The 22,651-nt window shown below is 40.3% G+C and overlaps 1 protein-coding gene across 3 annotated transcripts in view; it reads left to right on the top strand.

The window, feature by feature from the left end:
* The window catches only part of invs (inversin), a 95,991-nt gene that overhangs the window by 14,309 nt on the left and 59,031 nt on the right, over window positions 1–22,651 (top strand). For all 3 annotated transcript variants that reach the window (XM_062062889.1, XM_062062887.1, XM_062062886.1), the window contains exons 3-5: window positions 16,506–16,605; window positions 17,217–17,383; window positions 19,813–19,986. In XM_062062889.1, the coding sequence (XP_061918873.1) occupies window positions 16,506–16,605; window positions 17,217–17,383; window positions 19,813–19,986 (441 nt within the window). The remainder of the gene's footprint in view (window positions 1–16,505; window positions 16,606–17,216; window positions 17,384–19,812; window positions 19,987–22,651) is intronic.

The raw sequence follows: 22,651 nt of genomic DNA, 5'->3' as shown, positions 1-22,651 counted from the left end.
CAAAAAGTGCCAGACATCTGATATCGAAAATTTCTCCATAAAAGACTGAATTAGCAAACTTTGATGGGGGACAAGTTTTGGGTGATGAACGGTCAAACTGGGGATCAAGCCAACAGTTAAAATCCCCTCCTAATAATAAATAGTATAGTGACAAATTGGGGTGACGTTTGAAGAAGGTGTCATCCTCATAGTTGGAAACATTAACATTTACGAGGGCTACTGGAATGTTGGAAATCTGACCAGTAACGACAGTAAACCTCTCATTGGAATCAGAAATACTGTTTGGGTCTACAAAAGGAACAGATTTATGTAGCAGATTAGCAGCACCCCTCGATTTACCCGAAAATGAAGATTGAAAAATATGTCCTACTTGTCCTCTCCTCAATTTCAAATGACCAGCAGATTTAAGTTGAGTCTCGTGCAGAAAGACGACATGGGCGCCCAAATGACGAAGATTGTTTTATAAGGTTGTTAAACCCTTTGCAGTTAAAACTAGTAAACCTAATACCACACCCACCGGATGTCGCTGTTAGATTAGGTTGGGTCATAGCAAAATGTAAGCATCAATATAAACTACACAAAAAGGCAAGAACGCAAAAAAAATAATAAACTTGACAGATTCAAGGAACATAAAAACATACAAGTAACCCCTAACCCCCTAACCCTAAAACTCTTGCAGAAGCATCACTTTAAACTGGGAGCGCGCATCATCCCCCTTTACAAAAACAAACCTTCACTCCCTCTTCTAATCTAAGCAACTGTGAAGAAACATACTGCACAGTAGGCACCAAAAACTTAAATCTTGTTAACAAATAAAATGCACTAAGGTAAATGTTCAATTAAAATGGAAAAATAAAATAAAAAATAATAATCTGAAATAAAAAAGGGAATAAGAGGCCATATAGTTACAGCTTACGAAGGAGCGAAAACATATGTATATATATATATATACATTAAAGTGCAAAAAAAGATGTAAAGCAGACAAAATACTGTACATCTATGGTATTTAAAGAAAAAAAGTATATGCATACATCTGTACAAATATAATTAGACACATGTATACGCACACTCAAATTGTAGTCATTCTGACTAAACGAGCTAAGAGTAACCATAGCAACAACAATACTGCCTAAGGAGGTCAAACAATAAGTACCTAAGGCAAGATATCTATGTACTCAAATAGTAGCGAACCAAAAGTAAACAGCAACAAGACTATCTGAGTGAGGTAGAGCAAGTTTGATAAATATTCAAGTAAGATATCTTACGCTCCTGAGACTTGTAGTCATCAAGGCCACGAAAGCAGCGGTTAGCTAGCTGCTATCTCCTCTAACCGAGTCTGAAACAATAGACTCAAGTTTACTGAAAATATCAATGCGCATTTCGTTCATCATCTCCCTTATGTTCTGCAGCAGGGTTGAATCAGCGACAGATATTTCCGGGGCCTGAGGCTTGCGGGCTGGTTTACCATCAGATTTCCCTCGGCCAGACATCGCAGAGTTCACGAGTGAAATTAAACAATACATTGTGCAAAACAAATGACTACAATGTACTTTGTTTAAAAAAATTTGCTAAATGCTATATATTCAAAAAGTCACATTCCCGTGGAGCCACTGTTAAACATGTCTTACACCAAAACTGCTCAGCAGCCACTCTTCATTCGTATTTCATACTTTTGATTACCCTGAATAAATAAGTAAACAAAAAAATTAAATGGACTCTCAATCTCTGTTAGCAAACATTTTACTTCAACAAATACTTAACATCTCGAAGTGCAGTTTTTTCCCCAATTATAAAAACTTTGTCAGGTGTTTGTTTTTTTGTTGTTACCATTTCTTTCCATGGCTCATTCATCCGTGTTGATTGGCTAATCTTGCTGATTCAATGTGAAGCCAAAAGATTCCCGCAAAGGGACATTTGGCTTGGCAAATCATATTTTTTTCTCAACTATAGCGAGGATTTGTCCCTATAAAAAGGTAGCAGTCCCGCCTCCACTCACAGAAACAAAGATTGTGGGTGACTGACAAGTGGGTTCCCTCCCTTCATTTAGTTCTGCTATTGAATGAACACACTCAGGTGTTGAAAGCGATGGACAGAGTGAACCCTCCTGTACCCTCCTTGAAAGTGAGAGACGAGGAAAACAAACACCCAAGGACATGACACTTTATCAATACCAGCAAAATTATTGAGTTCATTTTCATTCGATTATTTGACTTACTGATTATTGGCCCTGGATGAGTGGACAAGGGTTCCACTGTAGAGACTGGATCAACAGTGCCTTTGCTGGTTGCAACCAAATAGTGGCCTTACCAGTAATCAGCAGTGTATCCCACACCATTGATTTAATTAATTAATTGCAGATTGCATCAGGTCAAAATCGCAAATGTCCAGCCATGAATAAGGAAGTTGTCTGCTAACATTTTTTCATGTAGCCTCCAAGAACCCATACTCTTGTATGACATACATTTTAATTTTATTTTGGCTGTTTGGGCTCTCTAGTACAGAATGAGTATAGAAAATTTAAAGTTGTCGTCTGAACTTCTGAATGGGTTTTCAGGCATCTTGATTCCAACATGAGGTTGCCAGGTTTGATTCCAGCTTCCGCCTTCCTAGTCATGGCCGTTGTGTCCTTTAGCAAGACATTTCACCCATCTTGCTCCCAGTGCCACTCACACTGGTTCATGAATGTGAATGAATGTTTGGTGGTGGTCGGCCCCAGGGCAGCTGTGGCAACACATGTAGCTCACCACCATCCGTTTGTGAATGTGGAGTGAATGAATGATAGGTTCTCAGTTCTCTGTAAAGCGCTTTCAGTGTCTAGAAAAGTGCTATTTAAATATAATACATTATTATGTATTATTATTATTATTATTAATATTATTACTATTATTATCATCACATATGTGGACGCCAGGTTGTAGGATGTTAAGTTCATAGTTCATAGTTCTTTTCTACTTGTGCTGTGTGTGCAGCTCTTAGGAAAAACAACAATGAGCCTCTGTGGGCAAAAACACACGGGCCAATGTAAACACACACCCAGATACATGCAGATATGCACACACACTTGCTCCCACAGGACACAAGTCAATCTCTATGTCTCAAGGATCCCCTTGAGGACCTCCGCCTCCTCAGTATCCCTTTAGTGAGCACAAACCCCCTAAAATCTCTCTCCTCATATCTGCACCACTGCATTGAGAATTCTCACTCTAAATCCGCACTTGTGTAAACGACAAGGCGGCAGGCAGGGGTGTTTTAGCCATGGGCGCCACTACCTGACCCCCTCCTTGTGGCTGTTTGAATGACAGCTGTGGTTCCGCCTAATTGCATTACCCTCCCAGGTGATTGGCTCAAACCCGCGGGGCTCATTTGTCAGGATGCATCGTGGTAATGATGTAAATTAGCAGATGTGTATGCCACTCAACCTCCTACCGCCCTGCTGATTGGCCCCGCTGTGCTCCCGGGCCCGGCCCCCAGCTGAGGGAGCCAGCTCATTGGTCTTTGGGGGATCGAGGATGTCCCCCAGAAATAGGGCTTTGCGGATCGGGCCTCCCTGTGGGCAGATATTATCCATCCTCCCACCTCTTTGCCTGTCAGTCAAAGCGCAGGGACGGATCCCTGCAGCTTCCATCTCCTATCAGCGCTGCACAGTCTCGATAGAAAGAAACGTGTAGGTGTTGTGGGCACCTTTAGGAGCCTCGTGTCGGCCCTGAACTGTTGTAACTGTATAAACTGTCAGAAAATAGACTTTTATAGATGTGAATAATAGAGAGAAAGGCCACAAGCTTCTGTGCCGTTTCCTACTGTTTACACAGCATGTCTTATGCCTTTGCCCGCTATCAACGCCAGACTTCCTCACAAACTTCAACAACAGCGAGAGGAACATATAGACTCTAACAGAAACACACACTACTTTTTGAGTCCTGGGTCTGTGCAGCACTCCTGTTGTGTTTCTAAAAGGCTGGAACAAAGTGTAGATTCTTTGTTAAACTTACTGCATTTATACAAGAGACTTTGAATAAAAAATAAATAATGTCAGCATCAGCATGAATCAATACCGCTGCAGATAAACAATCGCTCGGGCCGGACCTCGGCCCGGGATCAATGCTTTACTCTGAGTTATTGTCTTCATATTAACAAGTGGAGTGCTCCCTGAGGAACGCATGTGAATGGCCAAATGAGACCACTGCAAACCTCTCAACAGGACCCAGCCGTTGTTTTTACAACCTCTTTTGTTTGATTCCAGACACGGCATCTCAAAAGGTTTTTTCGACAAATTTGGATTCACTGTAGGTGTTTCCAAAACACACAGGTCCTCATGAAACTCTAATTGCTTCCTCTCGCCGACCTGAATGTCCCTCACATCAATTTACTTTATCGACTCTATGTGTCGTTGTGTCCCCCCGACCTCCATGTCAGTGTCGGCTCAAATTCTGATTTATTTTTTCCCTCTTCTTGCATTTAAGATTATTCATAAATCAATGAATATGTTTATAGTGGCAGCTGGGGATGTTTGTATTGACTCCGAGACAGGAGCAAAGGATCAAAACAAGTCAGGAAAAAGTCAAAGGAAAGTTTTAATGAGCACTTGTCGTGGTGGAAAAGAACATGTGATGGCTTTCATTTTAATTGAATAATTAGTTAAATGTTCAGTGCTTTTATATGAAAGAAACAGTCGAGCACCAAATATGAGGGCTGTGAATCTTTGGGTGTCCCACGATTCGATTCAATATCGATTCTTGGGGTCACGATTCGATTCAAAATCGATTTTTTTTTCAATTCAACACGATTCTCGATTCAAAACGATTTTTTTCCCGATTCAAAATGATTCTCTATTCATTCAATACATAGGATTTCAGCAGGATCTACCCCAGTCTGCTGACATGAAAGCAGAGTAGTAGATTTTTGTAAAAAGCTTTTATAATTGTAAAGCACAATGTTTTATCAACTGATTGCAATAATGTAAATTTGTTTTAACTATTAAATGAACCAAAAATATGACTTATTTTATCTTTGTGAAAATATTGGTCACGGTGTGTTGTCAAGCTTATGAGATGCGATGCAAGTGTAAGCCACTGTGACACTATTGTTCATTTTTTTTATTTTTTATAAATGTCTAATGATAATGTCAATGAGGGATTTTTAATCACTTCTATGTTGAAATTGTAACTAATATTGATACTGTTGTTGATAATATTCATTTTTGTTTCACTACTTTTGGTTTGTTCTGTGTCGTGTTTGTGTCGCCTCTCAATTGCTCTGTTTATTGCAGTTCTGAGTGTTGCTGGGTCGGGTTTGGTTTTGGAATTGGATTGCATTGTTATGGTATTGCTGTGTATTGTTTTGTTGGATTGATTAATTTAAAAAAAAATAGATTTTTTAAAATTGAGAATCGATTCTGAATCGCACAACGTGAGAATCGTGATTCGAATTCAAATCGATTTTTTCCCACACCCCTACCAAATACCTAGTGTACCAGGCAAAACTGCAGTTAGTTCTCTTTCTTGTTTTATTTAATTTTATTTTATAATGTGGCAAATGCAAAATCGGTAGCTTCGTCATGTGACATGTGGTGCAAGCTAGGTGGATGTCCATTGGGCTTCATCATAACAATGCTATAGGCCAGGTGTGTTTGAAGTCCAGCTCGAGGGCCATTTGCAACCCACAGCTCATTTTTTAAATGTGCCACGGCCTATTCTAATTACAAAACATCAGAACAAAATACAAACTACAGAAGTAATCCAAAGGATCGGGCAACCACTGACTTTTTCGAAAACCAAAGCAATTTTACTCAGAAGAAATAAACAGTATACCCTTTGAACCCATAGCGGTTTGGTTCCTGTCGTGACTATGGTAAATGAATTTCCAGAAAGTAGGAATTTGAAATCAAGATTTTTGTCTAGCTAGATAAAAAAAATTGTTTAATAAAATTCTACCCAAACATTTAATAAAGTCAAATAAAAAATAAGGCAATAAGAGACGTATCTAACACTTCTCTTTTCTAAAGTAAATCTGTACAGCACACACGGGTACCTACATCAACAAAATGTTTTGCCTGAGTGGTTGGAGAGGACAGATTAAAGGCCTACTGAAATGAATTTTTTTAATTTAAACAGGGATAGCAGATCCGTTCTATGTGTCAACTTGATCATTTCGCGATATTGCCACATTTTTGCTGAATGATTTAGTAGAGAACATCGACGATAAAGTTCGCAACTTTTGGTCGCTAATAAAAAAGCCTTGCCTGTACCGGAAGTAGCGTGACGTCACAGGTTGAAAGGCTCCTCACATTTCCCCATTGTTTACACCAGCAGCGAGAGCGATTTGGACCGAGAAAGCGACGATTACCCCATTAATTTGAGCCAGGATGAAAGATTCGTGGATGAGGAATGTGAGAGTTAAGGACTAGAGTGCAGTGCAGGACGCATCTTTTTTCGCTCTGACCATAACTTAGGTACAAGCTGGCTCATTGGATTCCACACTCTCTCCTTTTTCTATTGTTGATGACGGATTTGTATTTTAAACCACCTCGGATACTATATCCTCTTGAAAATGAGTGTCGAGAACGCGAAATGGACATTCACAGTGACTTTTATCTCCACGACAATACATCGCCGAAGCACTTTAGCTACGGAGCTAACATGATAGCATCGGGCTTAACTGCAGATAGAAACAAAAGAAATAAACCCCTGACTGGAAGGATAGACAGAAAATCAACAATACTATTAAACCATGGACATGTAACTACACGGTTAATGCTTTCCAGCCTGGCGAAGCTTAAAAATGCTGTTGCTAACGACGCCATTGAAGCTAACTTAGCAACGGGACCTCACAGTGCTATGCTAAAAACATTAGCTATCCACCTACGCCAGCCAGCCCTCATCTGCTCATCAACACCCGTGCTCACCTGCGTTCCAGCGATCGACGGAGCGACGAAGGACTTCACCCGATCATAGATGCGGTCGGTGGCTGGCGTCGGATAGCGTCTGCTATCCAAGTCAAAGTCCTCCTGGTTGTGTTGCTGTAGCCAGCCGCTAATACACCGATCCCATCTAAAGCTTTCTTCTTTGCAGTCTTCATTGTTCATTAAACAAATTGCAAAAGATTCACCATCACAGATGTCCAGAATACTGTGGAATTTTGCGATGAAAACCGAGCTTTTTGTATTGTATACAATGTGTCCGAATACTTCCGTTTCAACGATTGACGTCACGCGCATACGTCATCAAACATAGACGTTTTCAACCGGAAGTTTAGCGGGAAATTTAAAATTGCACTTTATAAGTTAACCCGGCCGTATTGGCATGTGTTGCAATGTCAAGATTTCATCATTGATATATAAACCATCAGACTGCGTGGTCGGTAGTAGTGGGTTTCAGTAGGCCTTTAAAAAAGTAAAAAACATTTTTAAAAATCGAATTTTTTTTTTATCGATTAAGAATAGTTACAAATAAGAATCACGATTCATTCGAAAATCTATTTTTTTTGACACCCCTACTGAATACTGACTGAGCAAGGCACTGGCCACAATACTAAACAGTGCACTTTGATTGTTTTGGACTCATCTAGTGACCAATACTACTGTAGTAATGTTGTTTTTAGTTAATTTAGTCATTTGTATGCATAAAAATGTTTAAAAAGGACATAAAATATACTTGAAAGAAAGTCCAAACAGCTCAATGAGTACAGTTTTGACTGAATTTGAGCCAGTTTTTGAGGGGAATTTTAAAGCTGTTGTATGTGCCGAATTATCTTATTGTGTAAGGGATTCCAGATGTTACAGCCCCGGACTGAGTGGATTGACTGTGCAAATGGGTTACGTCTAAAAGCGGATTGCACAGTCACCTCTGGTCGTAGCGCTGGTATTTCTACCGATCGTGGGATTCAACCTCATGAAGTCTTTCAGTATTGGTGATTTGAGTCCATGACGATTAAATATACAGTACAAGCACATTTAAAAACGTTTTAATGGTGGAAACGTAATAGTTTGTATGATTCCAGTATATGAGTGATGACATGAGAGGTTTTCCATCAAATATTGCTATAAATGAATGCCCTTTTATACAATGATTCAACCTTTTGAAGTGTAGCTTCATCAGCAAAAACAATAATCAATGTGTGAAAAAAAATTATAGCATGGAAAAACATCTAAGCTGCTTTTGTTGTTAGTGATGGTCTGATATGTCTGAAGTTGTATACAAGTTGAAGTTGATCACATGCTTCTTGTAAGACAGGGGAGGAGTAAAGTACAACACTGTAACCAAATAAAGCCCCCCCCCCTCCCTTCAAAAACCTGAAACCTTGCGAGACTCCTAGGGGTCAATAAAGGTGAGGGGATTTAACATTGTTTACCACAACACATTGCCGTCTGTTAGTGAGTTAAGATTCCATCCATTTGAGAGCTTGCTCAGAAAAGTTTAAATTAGCTTTGGCTCAGCCAGACCGCAGGAGTTCTTGCTATAAAAATTGTGCACTTTTGTGTGACACAGTTGGTATATCGTATGTAGAGATGGGTATCGTTTACATTTTAACGAATACTAGTACCAAATTGGTGCTTAAGAATTGGTACCGGTGCTTAAAATGTGCCCAACTGGCACAGGGGCAGGGACATTTTATCCGTTTTTTGGGTAAGCACTCCATTTATGTACTATTAATCTAGTTTATTAATGTCTATCCCGCCTACTGCCCGAATGCAGCTGAGATAGGCTCCAGACCCCCCCGCAACCACAAAAGAACACAACCATGTATGTCCTTGTTTTACGTTGAATTCTGTTATCAAAAACTGCTAATATAATAGTGAATAAACTTGATTGCATCACAGAACGTTTCTCAAACAAATCAAATGTTCAAACAAACATATTACAAAGTGATCGCTGCAGACACAAGCAGTCCGATTGTATTCCACAAGATAATGAAAGTGATATTTTTAAGAGCCGTTTCTTTCGACACAATTTAATTTTTTCATTTCTCTATGAAAGCTCTTTCCTATCTCTCTGTATTTAAACGATTGGAACACCCAAGAACAGAACAGCAATTTGGCATTGTCTGCTTAAACTCTACACTCACTCTCACTTGTTTTGATGCTACACTCAAGCTGCTTGACCATCATGTGAATTAAGCCACGAAGAAGAAAAACGGATATGACGTCATATGCAACTCACCTTTGTTGCCGGCTAGCTATAAACTAAGCTGAACATCAGTTAAGTACTTTTGTATTTAGAAAGTTATGATGGATTAAATGCTCTGACACTTCATTACGCCTGTCAGCAGAAGGCGATGTTGCCCCTTTCAAGATGGCGCCCCCACATCTCGTCAACGCCAATAGGCAGTAGCAGTCGATGTGGCATCTATATATATGATGTCTATAGTAGTGACTGTGAGCAAAAAGATGCTTCTTAAAATGAGTGTGTGTATTTACAGACAAGGATGTTGACACTGTTCTGATGCCATAGGTAGCATACTGCAGGTAGAACATATACTGTTTATACTGTTAACAGGACAGGAGTGTGACATTTAAAACTCACTTCCTCACAATTTCACTCTGTCGTCTATACATTATATTGCCAAAAGTATTTGGCCACCCATCCAAATGATCAGAATTAGGTGTCCTAATCACTTGGCCTGGCCACAGGTGTATAAACTCAAGCACTTAGGCATTGAGACTGTTTCTACAAACATTTGTGAAAGAATGGGCCGCTCTCTAGAGCTCAGTGATTTCCAGCATGGAACTGTAATAGGAAGCCACCTGTGCAACAAATCCAGTCGTGAAATTTCCTCACTCCTAAATATTCCAAACTCAACTGTCGGCTTTATTATAAGAAAATGGAAGAGTTTGGGAACAACAGCAACTCGGCCACGAAGTGGTAGGCCACGTAAACTGACAGAGAGGGGTCAGCGGATGCTGAAGCGCATAGTGCAAAGAGGTCGCCGACTTTCTGCACAGTCAGTTGCTACAGAGCTCCAGACTTCCTCTGAACTTCCAATTAGCCCACATACAGTACGCAGAGAGCTTAATGGAATGGATTTCCATGGCCGAGCAGCTGCATCTAAGCCATACATCAACAAGTCCAATGCAAAGCGTCGGATGCAGTGGTGTAAAGCACGTCGCCACTGGACTCTAGAGCAGTGAAGACGCATTCTCTGGAGTGATGAATCACGCTTTTACATCTGGCAATCTGATGGACGAGTCTGGGTTTGGAGGTTGCCAGGAGAACGGTACATTTTGGACTGCATTGTGCTGAGTGTGAAATTTGGTGGATGAGGAATTATGGTGTGGGGTTGTTTTACAGGTGTTGGGCTTGGCCCCTTAGTTCCAGTGAAAGGAACTTTGAATGCTCCAGGATGCCAAAACATTTTGGACAATTCTATGCGCCCAACCTTGTGGGAACAGTTTGGAGCGGGCCCCTTCCTCTTCCAACATGACTGTGCACCAGTGCACACAGCAAGGTCCATAAAGACATGGATGACAGAGTCTGGCCTGCACACAGTCCTGACCTGAACCCGATAGAACACTTTTGGGATGAATTAGAACGGAGACTGAGAGCCAGGCCTTCTCTACCAACATCAGTGTGTGACCTCACCAATGGAAGAATGGTTGCAAATTCCTATAAACACACTCCGCAACCTTGTTGACAGCCTTCCCAGTAGAGTTGAAGCTGTAACAGCTGCAAAAGGTGGACTGACATCATATTGAACCCTATGGGTTAGGAATGGGATGGCACTTCAAGTTCATATGTGAGTCAAGGCAGGTGGCCAAATACATTTTGCAATATAGTGTATTTTATACATCACACCCAACACTGGTACTCACACTATTCCACAGCATTCAGGTTTCAGCTATCACTTCATAACACTAGGCCAGGGGTCGGCAACCCGCGGCCCTGGGCCACTCTGATGCGGCTCAGCTGCATACTTGCCGATCCCCCTGATTTTCCCAGGAGACTTATGGATCTCAGTGCCTCTCCTAGACAACTCCCAGGGCAAATATAATCCTATTTTCACTCTAATTACTAAATTAAGGGCGTGCCCTGATTGCACTGCAGTAATTATCCTCTATAGCATTTACCAACAGCGTGCCAGCCCGGCCACATGTTGTATGTAGCTTTTACTTGCACACGTAGGAAACAGCAAAGCATACTTAGTCATCAGCCACACAGCTTACACTGACGGTAGCTGTATAGAACAACTTTAACACTGTTACGTTACAAATATGCGCCACACTGTGAACCCACACCAAAAAAGAATGAAAAACACATTTCTGGAGAACATCCCACCGTAACACAACATAAACACAACACAACAAATACCCAGAATCCCATGCAGCTCTAACTCTTCCGGTCTAGATTATACACTCCCGCTACCACCAAACCCCCCACACATCAACCCCCCCCCCCCCCTCCGTGTATCGGTTGAGCGGAAGAGTTAGTGCTGCATGGGATTCTGGGTATTTGTTGTGTTGTGTTTATGTTGTGTTACAGTGCAGATGTTCTCCAGAAATGTGTTTGTCATTCTTTTTTGGTGTGGGTTCAAAGTGTGGCGCATATTTGTAGCGTAACAGTGTTAAAGTTGTTATATACGGCTACCGTCAGTGTAAGCTGTGTGGCTGCTGAGCTAGTATGCCTTGCTGTCACTTACGTGAGCAAGCTGAAGCTGCATTCTACATGTGGTCGAGCAGGTACGCTGTTTGGACAGGCTGTAGAGGGCGCCAAAAGCAGTGCCATCACGCCCTGATATTCGAGAGTCTCTCGGAAATAATGTGAGGGTTGGCAAGTATGACGCTATCAAGCGCCATTCATTCAAAACTATCAAATTTCCATATTAAAGTGCGTGCCGGTGCGTGTGTCTGAGACCCCTGGTTAGTGATGGGATCGGCAGTTCTTTTGACTGTACTGGGGGGGGCGTACGTAGTACAGACAGTACAGTGCAGACATTCGCGCACTGCGTAGGGACTTGCGTTAATCTAACAACAACAACAGTTGCAGTAGAAGGGATAATAATAATAATAATAATAATATGAATCAGAATTGATCCCCAAGGAGAAATTTATTTTTGTTACAATAACTGTGTAAATAATAGCCTATGTATGTGTACATACATTAGTTATTATTTTTATTTTAAATCTTCTGAAAACAGCCTGCTTACACTTTACCCCCCCGCCCCTTCTTTCTGTCTCCTCTACTCGTCTACTCTCATTTTGTTTTCATGTGGCTTGTTTTTATGGGATCGGCAGTTCTTTTGACTGTACGAATCACTAGAATCAGTGACTGACAACGCCACACGGTGGCCGCAGTTCATTACGTGTACCGAATCTCTTCTGCAGTTCTTTTGACGGTACGGATCACTAGAATCAGTGACTGACAACGCCACACGGTGGCCAGTTCAGTACGTGTACCGAATGTCTTCTGCAGTTCTTTTGACAGTACGGATCACTAGAATCAGTGACTGACAACGCCACACGGTGGCCAGTTCAGTACGTGTACCGAATCTCTTCTGCAGTTCTTTTGACAGTACGGATCACTAGAATCAGTGACTGACAACGCCACACGGTGGCCAGTTCAGTACGTGTACCGAATCACTTCTGCAGCAGCAGTACAATTTAATTGCAAATCAGCATTATTATAATGATGATGATAGCTACTAAACAACAACAACAACAACAACAGTTGCAGTAGAATGGATAATAATAATAATATAATAATATGAATCAGAACTGATCCCCAAGGAGACATTTATTTTTGTTACAATAACTGTGTAAATAATAGCCTATGTATGTGTACATACATTAGTTATTATTTTTATTTTAAATCTTCCCAAAACAGCCTGCCGTACACGTTACCCTCCGCCCCTCCCCCTCGCGTCGATGCTGCTCAGCCTGCACGGATTTTCTTTAACTTTATGTGTTGAGATAATGGGGACGTGTGTTTGTTTTCATGTGGCTTGAGTCAACATTAGCCGTTAGCTTGGAGAATGAATGGAGAACGGATGCCAATGGCATGAAACATATCCCCGCGACGGGGGGGGAATCACTCGCGGCATTGGGGCAAGCAGAGCAGAGAGCGAGAGCGTTGACGTTCACTGAGTGATTCATGTCGTTAATCCGCGGTGAACGAATCGTTCGCTCAGTCCCTCTCCCCGCCCTCTCATTGGCTGCGTCGTTCGCCGACGTCGAGGGTTCAGTGAGTCACAGAATGCGCCAGTTCCACTCATACCGGCATGGTCGCGGCGGAGCTCAACTGAACTAAGAAAGGAACAAATCAGTTCATGAAGTGATTCGGTTCAGTACGTTCACTCAAAAGATTCGTTCTTTCGAACGAATCGTTCGCGAACGACACAACACAACCCCTGGTTAACATAGCACAAAGCAATTTAAGCTTTGTATGCAGTGTTTTTCATTTAAAAAATGTTTTTGTGGCTCCCATTATTTTCTTTAATTTGGGAAACTTGACAAAATGGCTCTTTGAGTGGTAAAGGTTGCCGACCCCTGCACTAGGCAGTACTTTCCTGACCTTGGAAAAGTGGCCAAGGCCTATTGTGTTGTTTTTTCAGCACGTGTTACACATTAGAATGTGCGTTAGTGGCTATTAACTCTAAATCGGCGATGGGTTTAGATGCTTGTGGTTGATTTTGGTAAAATCAAGAAAATAATCTCACCATGGAAGAGCACATGTGCTAAACATGCACAGTAATTTACTTTGCATTAATGGTAAGAGGCAGCCGTAAGTCCCTGATATGTTACTTTGGCTGAGCGTGAGAAAGCAGGAGGTATGATGGGTAATTGCCGCGCTGCACGCACCGTCTGCAGGAGCTCTATTTTATGAGGTGCAAGCAAGGAAGGGGAGTGAGATGAGGAGGAAGCTTGGATATTCCTCTTCTCCGTTGCTTTTGGTCAAACTTGTTGGCTTTTGAGTTTGGAAAGTGATGGGAAAACGTTGTGGAAATCTCACATCGTGGCAAGACTGGGGTTAGTGCCACTGGCGTTTATGTGTTTAGGGGCGATGATTGATTTCTGTGTTGTACCCCGCAGGGTTTATCCCACATCCCTCCACACACACACACACACACACACACACACACACACACACACACACACACACACACACACACACACACACACACACACACACACACACACACACACACACACACACACACACACACACACAGAACGGAACATGTTGCAGTATTAATGAGACATTAATAAGACATGAGGAGAGACCCCCCTCTTACACGCTCACACAGGGTCTCCCCGCACACACCCTCACTCCCCAGCTGCTTCCTGTCTACAGATTACCAAGCTTTCACTGGGCTCTTGTTAAGTGGGGCCAGGAAGAGATTTAACCCCCTCAGCGGGAGCACACACACACACTCACACACACACACACGCACACACTCACCTCATCCACATTCACTCTGTCAGAAGACATCATCTCACCAATACATTACCACTATGTCTTCATTTTGGGCTTGACAGCAGAAGGAGCTTCAGGTGTTTATGTGAATGAAATGTTCATTGTTGCAGACTTTATCAGCGATTACATATAGGAGAGATACAGTAGGCAAGACAAGGAAACACCTTTCTCAAGGCTAGGATGGGCATTTTGACTTAAATTGTCTCTGTTAACTGCGGCAATTGTTTCAACGTGTTTGTTCGGCCTGGGGAAAATTCTAAAAATATAATCACAAAAACAAAAACACAATAAAAGTAAATATTAAAAAACAATAGCAAACGTTAGAAAAAAGCGTAACATAAGAGAATAATGTTGAAATGTTTCTAAAAAAAAACAAAACTGGAACTTCTTAGCATGTTGTATTGGTTTTAGTCTTTTTTACAAATATAAACAATATCAAAACTATCCTAACATATAATTACTTTTCAGTATGTGGGAATATTTAATATATTTCTGGACTTTATTGTTGATTTTATAACGTTATTTTTAATGGGATCTCTTTCCCTCTCAATTTTTTTAACTCCTGTTTCAATGCCAGTGTTGAATTGAGCAAACTTGTATGGACCCAATTGAATGCATTTCTATTTTGCGACACTATTAGCACAATTCATAACAATCATTAACAGTTAAAGGGATTATTGGCATCGATCCCTCGCATACTTTGGTGGCTCTCAAGAAACCAACGGTCAAGTGCTCACCACATGGGTCTCAATCCCAAGACCTTCTTACCTCACAGGCCAAGACACGTCATGCCTGCACACTTACTTCAAAAAATGAAAAACATATTTTTGTTTACGTTTTGGCTTTTGTCCTCACACAAACGGTTTTAAATTGAGATGGGATTCATGGATCTTAAAGAGCGGTTCCTATCAAATAGCCATTTACTGTAAAAGACTAGCTCGTTATCGTAGTTCTTTTTTTAGCAGTTTTTTTTTTGTAAAGGAAACAATCATTGTTAACAGTTATAAAATAAGACATGCAACATATTCATTTAAATGTTAAACAGTATTACTTTATTGGTGGAAATTGTTCTGAAATATTGACTTTTATTTATATTTTTGTTGTTTTCCTTGTAAACATTCTATAAGGTGATGCAATATCTCCATGCTTTGACAGTGACATTACTGTACTATTCAGAAAACCTAAAAATATAACTTTTTTAACACAAACATTAGCAATACAAAAAAAATACACAAAAAGTAAGTAAGAATAAAACATGTATATATGTATATACAAAGTATAAATTAAAATTAGGGCACTCAAACTACAGTACTTTACATATTCACATCAGAACAATGAACCATAAAAGTGAATCCAAATGCTGCTTTGTTTCCTTTGACTATGACTCATTTTTGTAGTCCATGCGGCTTGGGCAATTTTCGAGGCTATATCTGCATGTGCATAAAAAAAACGGCTCCCAAACGAATGGCTCGCAACTGCAAATCGATTCTCAATGTTCACTTAAAAGAGACGTTCAATCGGCTTGATTCGTTCGCGAACGCCAAATCTGTAGTTTTAAAAAGCTGTAAACTTCAGAAAGGGCGGATTCATTCTGAAACTCACTTTCAAGTAATATAAAAAAGCATTGTGTTGGCCCTGCGATGAAATGACGACTCGAAAATGTATTAAACATTTTTTATTAACAAACATCACAAAATGTTAATCAATTCTAATAAAACAATTAAAGGATTCTCAAAAATTATGTATTGATTTAGAACTGGAATAAATAAAAATCACTTTTTGAGCACCCCACTGAATAGCATTTGACAGCAAATGTTTATTTTCCTTTCATTTAAAACTGGTGTATTGATCTTTTAGTTTACATAACTTTAAAAAAAAAACAGTGCAAAAGTTTATTGTTAACAAACATGATGACCAGTGCTCAAGATAGTTTATATGAATCTCTAAATATTAAATATGCAGGCAGATCAATGTGCAGGACAGTTTGCATGATTAAAAATTAATTTTACAGTCAATTTGTTGTGCATTTATACATTTTATTTCCTGGGGATGCAAATGACACAGATTCGGTGGCTTGTGACCTCATATGTTTATGTTGCATAGGCCTCAGCGTCATCATGCCCAGGCGGCGCTTCATCGGGCTCGCAGGTTCATGCTGCAGCTGTCAATGGCGACAGGAACGCGCTTCTCAAACTCATCACAGGTAACAAAAAAAACACACAAGTACACAACTCTTGCTACGCCACAGCCTGTATTCTGTGCACAAAACTTTACACATTAGCATTGCCTTGTAACCATTGATAGCTAAAAAATATCAGTTAATTTTTTTTTGTTTTTTTTAAAAAGAGTTCTGACCTACATCACCTACGGTAAGCAGAGCAAGCATACCTTCACATTAGTATGTAATACTGGAATGCTGTATTGATTTCTGCAAGGAAAATGTGTGCAGAAAGGTCAGAGGGCAAAGCGCAAGGTAAAACCCAAGTGGCCATTAGTGGAATGAAGCCAAAAAAGCAGTAGAGTTTTACTCCATAAAGTGGTACTTAACTACTTAAATATGAATACATGAATTTGCACACAATTGACACTTGGGGAAGAATAGCATTTACAATAATTAGTCTTTGCAGGTATCATCATTTTAACTCAGGCTTCTATTTTGTTTGTGTTTGTGTTTGTGTGTGTGTGTGTGGGTGTGTGTGTGTGTGTGTGTGTGTGTGTGTGTGTGTGTGTGTGTGTGTGTGTGTGTGTGTGTGTGTGTGTGTGTGTGTGTGTGTGTGTGTGTGTGTGTGTGCGTGCATGTACGTGTGTGTGTAGCCGAGCCTGCCGTGAGGGACCGTGAGGACCAGTTTGGGCGGACTCCCCTCATGTATTGCGTGCTGGCTGATCGCCTGGACTGTGCAGAGATTCTGCTGAAGGCTGGCGCCTCAGTCAACAAGACTGACCACAGCCAGCGCACGGCTCTGCACCTCGCTGCACAGAAGGCAAGGCCTACACACACAAACACGCACACGCACTTGCACACACACTTGCACACACACTTGCACACGCACTTGCACACATTGCAAGAAAGTATTCAAGCAGCAGGTGAAAAATGTTTCACCTTTTAGTCAGCGGGTCAGGTCAGTCAAATGTTGGCTTTTTACACATGAGGCAAATTGGGAGGATTTGTTTTGGTAGTCAGCAAAGTTTGTCCACCAGGATTGTTAAGAATAAAGTCTTTACAGGATGAGCAGTAAAAATAAACCTGTGAAGGGGTTTCGTTGGAACAAGGGAGGCTAGTGCCCTCTAGTGGCTGTATTTATAGCCTCGGGGCTGCTATACAAAGAATGAGAATATCATTTATGGGATAGGATCCACACCCCTTCGATCCTGAAAGGGACAAGCGGTAGAAAATTAATGGATGGATAGATACATATACTGTAATAGTCCTTTGTAGTGTAAGGAACAATGGGATTTCCCCAGCCAATCAGTGAATAACGTTAATAATTGTTATAATAATAATAATATCAGTTACTTCAAATACATTTTCTCTTTTTAATTTTATTTTTAGTTATATCATTTGCATGAATAAATAAAAACAATGAACTAAAATTATATTTTAGTTAAAAACATCATAAAACAATGACTTGATCCTTTGGGGTGGGAGGAATACTTGCACTACAATTATTATTTTATAATACAATTATTATTTTATAATAATTGTGCAAAAATTATTTGATATCAGGAGTTTAATTCAGACTAAAAGACGAAATAAAGGCTCAGAACGTTTTTGCGTTTAATTTGCTCATTAGCAAGCAAAACTTCTTGACATTTTTTTCAAAAAATGTTTTAATGCTATAATCACCAAATTATTTATGAACTCAGAAATACATTCTTGAAATGTTTTACTGTGTGTATTAATCTATCTAACATATTTACATATTTATAAATTCAACTACTATAATATATTGCATTTTCGAATATTCTTGAGATGCACTTGAGATGCGGGTGTGTGTGTGTCTGTGTGTGCGTGTGCGTGTATACATACAGAGTGTGTGTGTGTGTATATATATATATATATATATATATATATATATATGTATATATATTTATGTATATATATATATATATATATATATATATATATATATATATATATATTTTTTTTTTTAATATATATATATATATATATATATATATATATATATATATATATATATCCATTTAAAAAATATATATATTTTTATGTACAGACTGTATGTATATGCAAAATAACAATTATTTTCATAGTTATTTAAATAAGAAATTAAATGTCTTGTACGTCATAATTCAAATTATACCGAACACAATACAAAGATAATGCCTGTTTTTAGTATCAACAAAACATTTTTTTTCTATAACCAGAACAATTACACATTTTGAAAAAGTTAAAAGTAATGGATCCTTACAATATTTCTTCCAGTGTTTTTATTTTGCTTCATACGGTTATTTCACTCAGTTCTCTTTTGGAGGTTAATGGTGGAGAAAGCAAGAAAGAGCACCAGTAGACAGAACTAACATTTGCACAACTTTCCAATGAAGTCTAGAATTCTCTTTGGATGTCCTAATGTTCTTTACTACCCAGTCCTTTCTTCATTTGAGCACGTTTTCTGTAATATGCGAACGCTATAGTTGAAGAAAAGGGCTGATAAAATGGTGTGTGTGTGTGTGTGTGTGTGTGTGTGTGTGTGTGTGTGTGTGTGTGTGTGTGTGTGTGTGTGTGTGTGTGTGTGTGCACGCGTGTGCGTGTGTGTCTGTGCATATGCGTGCTTGTGTGTATTTGGGGATGATAGTGACAGGGCGCCCTGTCTCTTTGACACACGATCAATAATTGGCTGAGACAGGCAGAGAGGCCAGGGATTACGGATCTAATTGGACTGAGAATAGGGAGGACAGGAGCGCATACACACGCACACACGCACATACGCACACACACGCACTCTGGGTGGAGATGCGTGCTCACACACAAGATAGATCCGTCAGACTGTGGCTTTGAAGCTGCAGCATGGTAAATATACAAAACACAGCGCCGCATGCACACACAGTGCTGTCCCGTGAGAGCTGTTGACCAGGAGATCACTGTGAGGCCCCTGTAGTGCATCATCCAAACTGAGCATGATGATGGGGATGATGAGTAGGGGAGGGAGGTGACAGATACAACTGTTCAACACCTTCTCACAGACCCGGAAAGAGATGTAAGGGGGGATGAAGAAGATGAATGATCTCTGGATTGAAAAAGACACTGCTAAAAAGCCCAGAAGCGTGTGTGCGTGTGCGTGTGTGTGTGTGTGTGTGTGTGTGTGCGTGTGCGTCCATGCGCAACTGAGAGTTTGTCATTAGAATTGAGCACGGTCATCTCATTTTGCAACTTTGCCTCAAATCTGTGTCACAGGGAAACATCCGTTTCCTAAAGCTGCTGCTTTCCCGTCACGCAAACTGGCTGCAGAAAGATTTGGAAGAGATGACCCCACTCCACCTCGCCACACGACACCCTTCTCCGAAAGCTCTCGCCCTGCTGCTCAAACACATCGGACCCGGAGAGGTTGACACGCAAGACAAGAACAAGGTACAGTCCAAACTTCTGAGGTCCAACACACACAAATTGTCCAGAGGCAATGACTGGAAATCACCTTTACACTCTTTTAATCCAGCATAGTAATGCTGCCCGAGGTTAAGACAATCAGTGCCCACAATACTGAACAGCATGCTCTGATTGATTTGGTCCAATCTATTGGCTAATTCTACTATAGTATTGATATTTTTAGTTTATTTAGCCATTTTTATGCTTGAAAATGATTTAATTTAGGGCAATAATGAACGTATTTGAAGTGCGAGACTTAGACAAACTTAAATGATCCACAAGGGAAGTTGTTCCAAGAGGCAACTAATCTTTTCCAATGTCAGACAGGTAACATAAAGCCTGTATTAAATGCATACTGTATATTTTCAGTAACTTTTAACATTCTTACATGTCATGTAGGTGTAAAGATGATTAAGTTAAATTTAGCTGGGATACGCTCCGGCTCGCATGTGCCGTATTTTTCGGAGTATAAGTCGCTCCGTAGTATAAGTCGCACCTGCCAAAAATGCATAATAAAGAAGGAAAAAAACATATATACGTCGCACTGGAGTATAAGTCGCATTTTTGGGGGAAATTTATTAGATAAAATCCAACACCAAGAATAGACATTTGAAAGGCAATTTAAAATAAATAAAGAATAGTGAACAACAGGCTGAATAAGTGTACATTATATGACGCATAAATAACCAACTGAGAACGTGCCTGGTATGTTAACGTAACATATTATGGTAAGAGTCATTCAAAAAACTATAACGTATAGAACATGCTATACGTTTACCAAACAATCTGTCACTCCTGATCGCTAAATCCCATGAAATCTTCTTCCTCGGTGTCGCTTCTAAACAACTCTGCAAACTCCAAAGGTAGACAATGCGCCGCTTCCTCTTCTATCGGTACGTCGCTTACGTCAGGGTCATTGTCAGTTGCAGTTCCAATTATTCCAGCCTTTTTGAATCCGGACAGGATGGTTTCGGTTGTCACTGAAGCCCATGCTTTGTCGATCCATCCAATAACATCCAGAAAAGTTGCATGGCGCATTCTCCCGGTTGCCATGAAGCTGTGCTCGTGAACTTGCGGAAACTGTCTACCTTGGATTGGAAGTCTGCTGGCAGTTTTTGGCACATGGTTGTCCTTGCTCTGATAGAGAGGCGATCGCGTTGCATGAAGCGGTAACACCAAGAAGGTCCTCCCGCAAAGTCATTTATATACATCTCCTTGGCAACTACTTGGGCATGGAGACGCAACTGTACGGTTGACAAGCCTCTCCCGGCAGCATGTTGTTCAAGCACCCATTTGTGAATTCGTTCCTCGAGCTGTGGCCCCTTAGCTTTTAGCCCGAAGCTTTTTTAATTTTCTTCATTTCAGTAATAGTAGCCTCCGCTTTTCGCCAGTCCCTTACAAGTTTCTCGTTTACTCCAAACTTTCTTTCTGCTGCTCGATTGCCGTTTCCTGCTGCATATTTCACTACTTCCAGCTTGTAACCTGCAGCATATGATTTCCTTTTTGGTGCCATTTTTGTTCAGCCCTTTGTTTTTATAAGTTACCGGCAATGTTGAAATGGTGGAAGTAGTACCGTAGCAGGTAGCATCTTCTTTTCCCACAATTCTGCCATGACCCGCCTCCGCCGAATTTTCATTGGTTGACGTGTGTGTGACGATTGCTGATATCCGGCTAGTCTCTTACGTGAATGAGATAAATAATATTATTTGATATTTTACGGTAATGTGTTAAAAATTTCACACATAAGTCGGTCCGGAGTATACGTCGCACCCCCAACAAACTATGAAAAAAACTGCGACTTATAGTCCGAAAAATACTGTAAACTTGATCACGGTAATTGGAATAGGAAATAATTGAACATGAAACTGCTCGCTCTTTAATTACATTTGATGTCATTAGTTATAAAAAGTGGAGAAGAAGCATTGGCACGTTTTTTAATAAAAAAATTTATACAATTTTTTCAACAGCAAATGTAACTCTTACAAACCTTGAGTATATTAATAAAAGTGTGAAAGCTTAAAGGGGAACTGCACTTACTTTTGGAATTTTGCCTATCGTTCACAATCATGAGAGACAAGAAGACAAGAGTTTTGTTTTTTTTGCTTTCTAACATAAAAATCGATTCGTTCTCAGTGGCTAGCAACACAGCTAATAGGATTAATCAATTCTACCTCTAAATCACTAAAATCCATTCAAAAACCGTCAACAATACTCCATTTACATTCCGTAACCCGTATAATAACCAAACTGTAGCGACATTGTTATTGTAAGAGCGAACACTGAGGAACTTTTTTTCTATCGTAGTAACACATTGACGTGCTTCGGTATTAGCCATAAAAGCGACGGCAAGAGATAAGCTAGTTTCTACAACAACACGAAACGCGTTGGAGTTTGTAAAGCACAACACTGCGATAGAACACCAATCTGTACTGACTGAAAATCATGAACAACCATATTACAGTATCTGTAAAGTATTAGCCCATATTTCATGTTTTGTTTGTACACAGCTGTGTTAGCCTGACAGTGTATCTACTGTAGTTGTACTAACATGCATGGCGTGCTGCGGGCATCATAATCGATATTAAAGTGACTTACTTGATGGACAGTTGCTGGTCTGGTCCAGCTGGCCGGGGATGTTTCCGGTTGATTT

Source organism: Entelurus aequoreus, linkage group LG11 (genome assembly GCF_033978785.1).
Source record: "Entelurus aequoreus isolate RoL-2023_Sb linkage group LG11, RoL_Eaeq_v1.1, whole genome shotgun sequence".
NCBI classification, from domain to species: Eukaryota; Metazoa; Chordata; class Actinopteri; order Syngnathiformes; family Syngnathidae; genus Entelurus; species Entelurus aequoreus.
The sequence above is the reverse complement of the archived record's forward strand: the minus strand, read 5'-3'. Positions and strand labels throughout refer to the sequence as shown.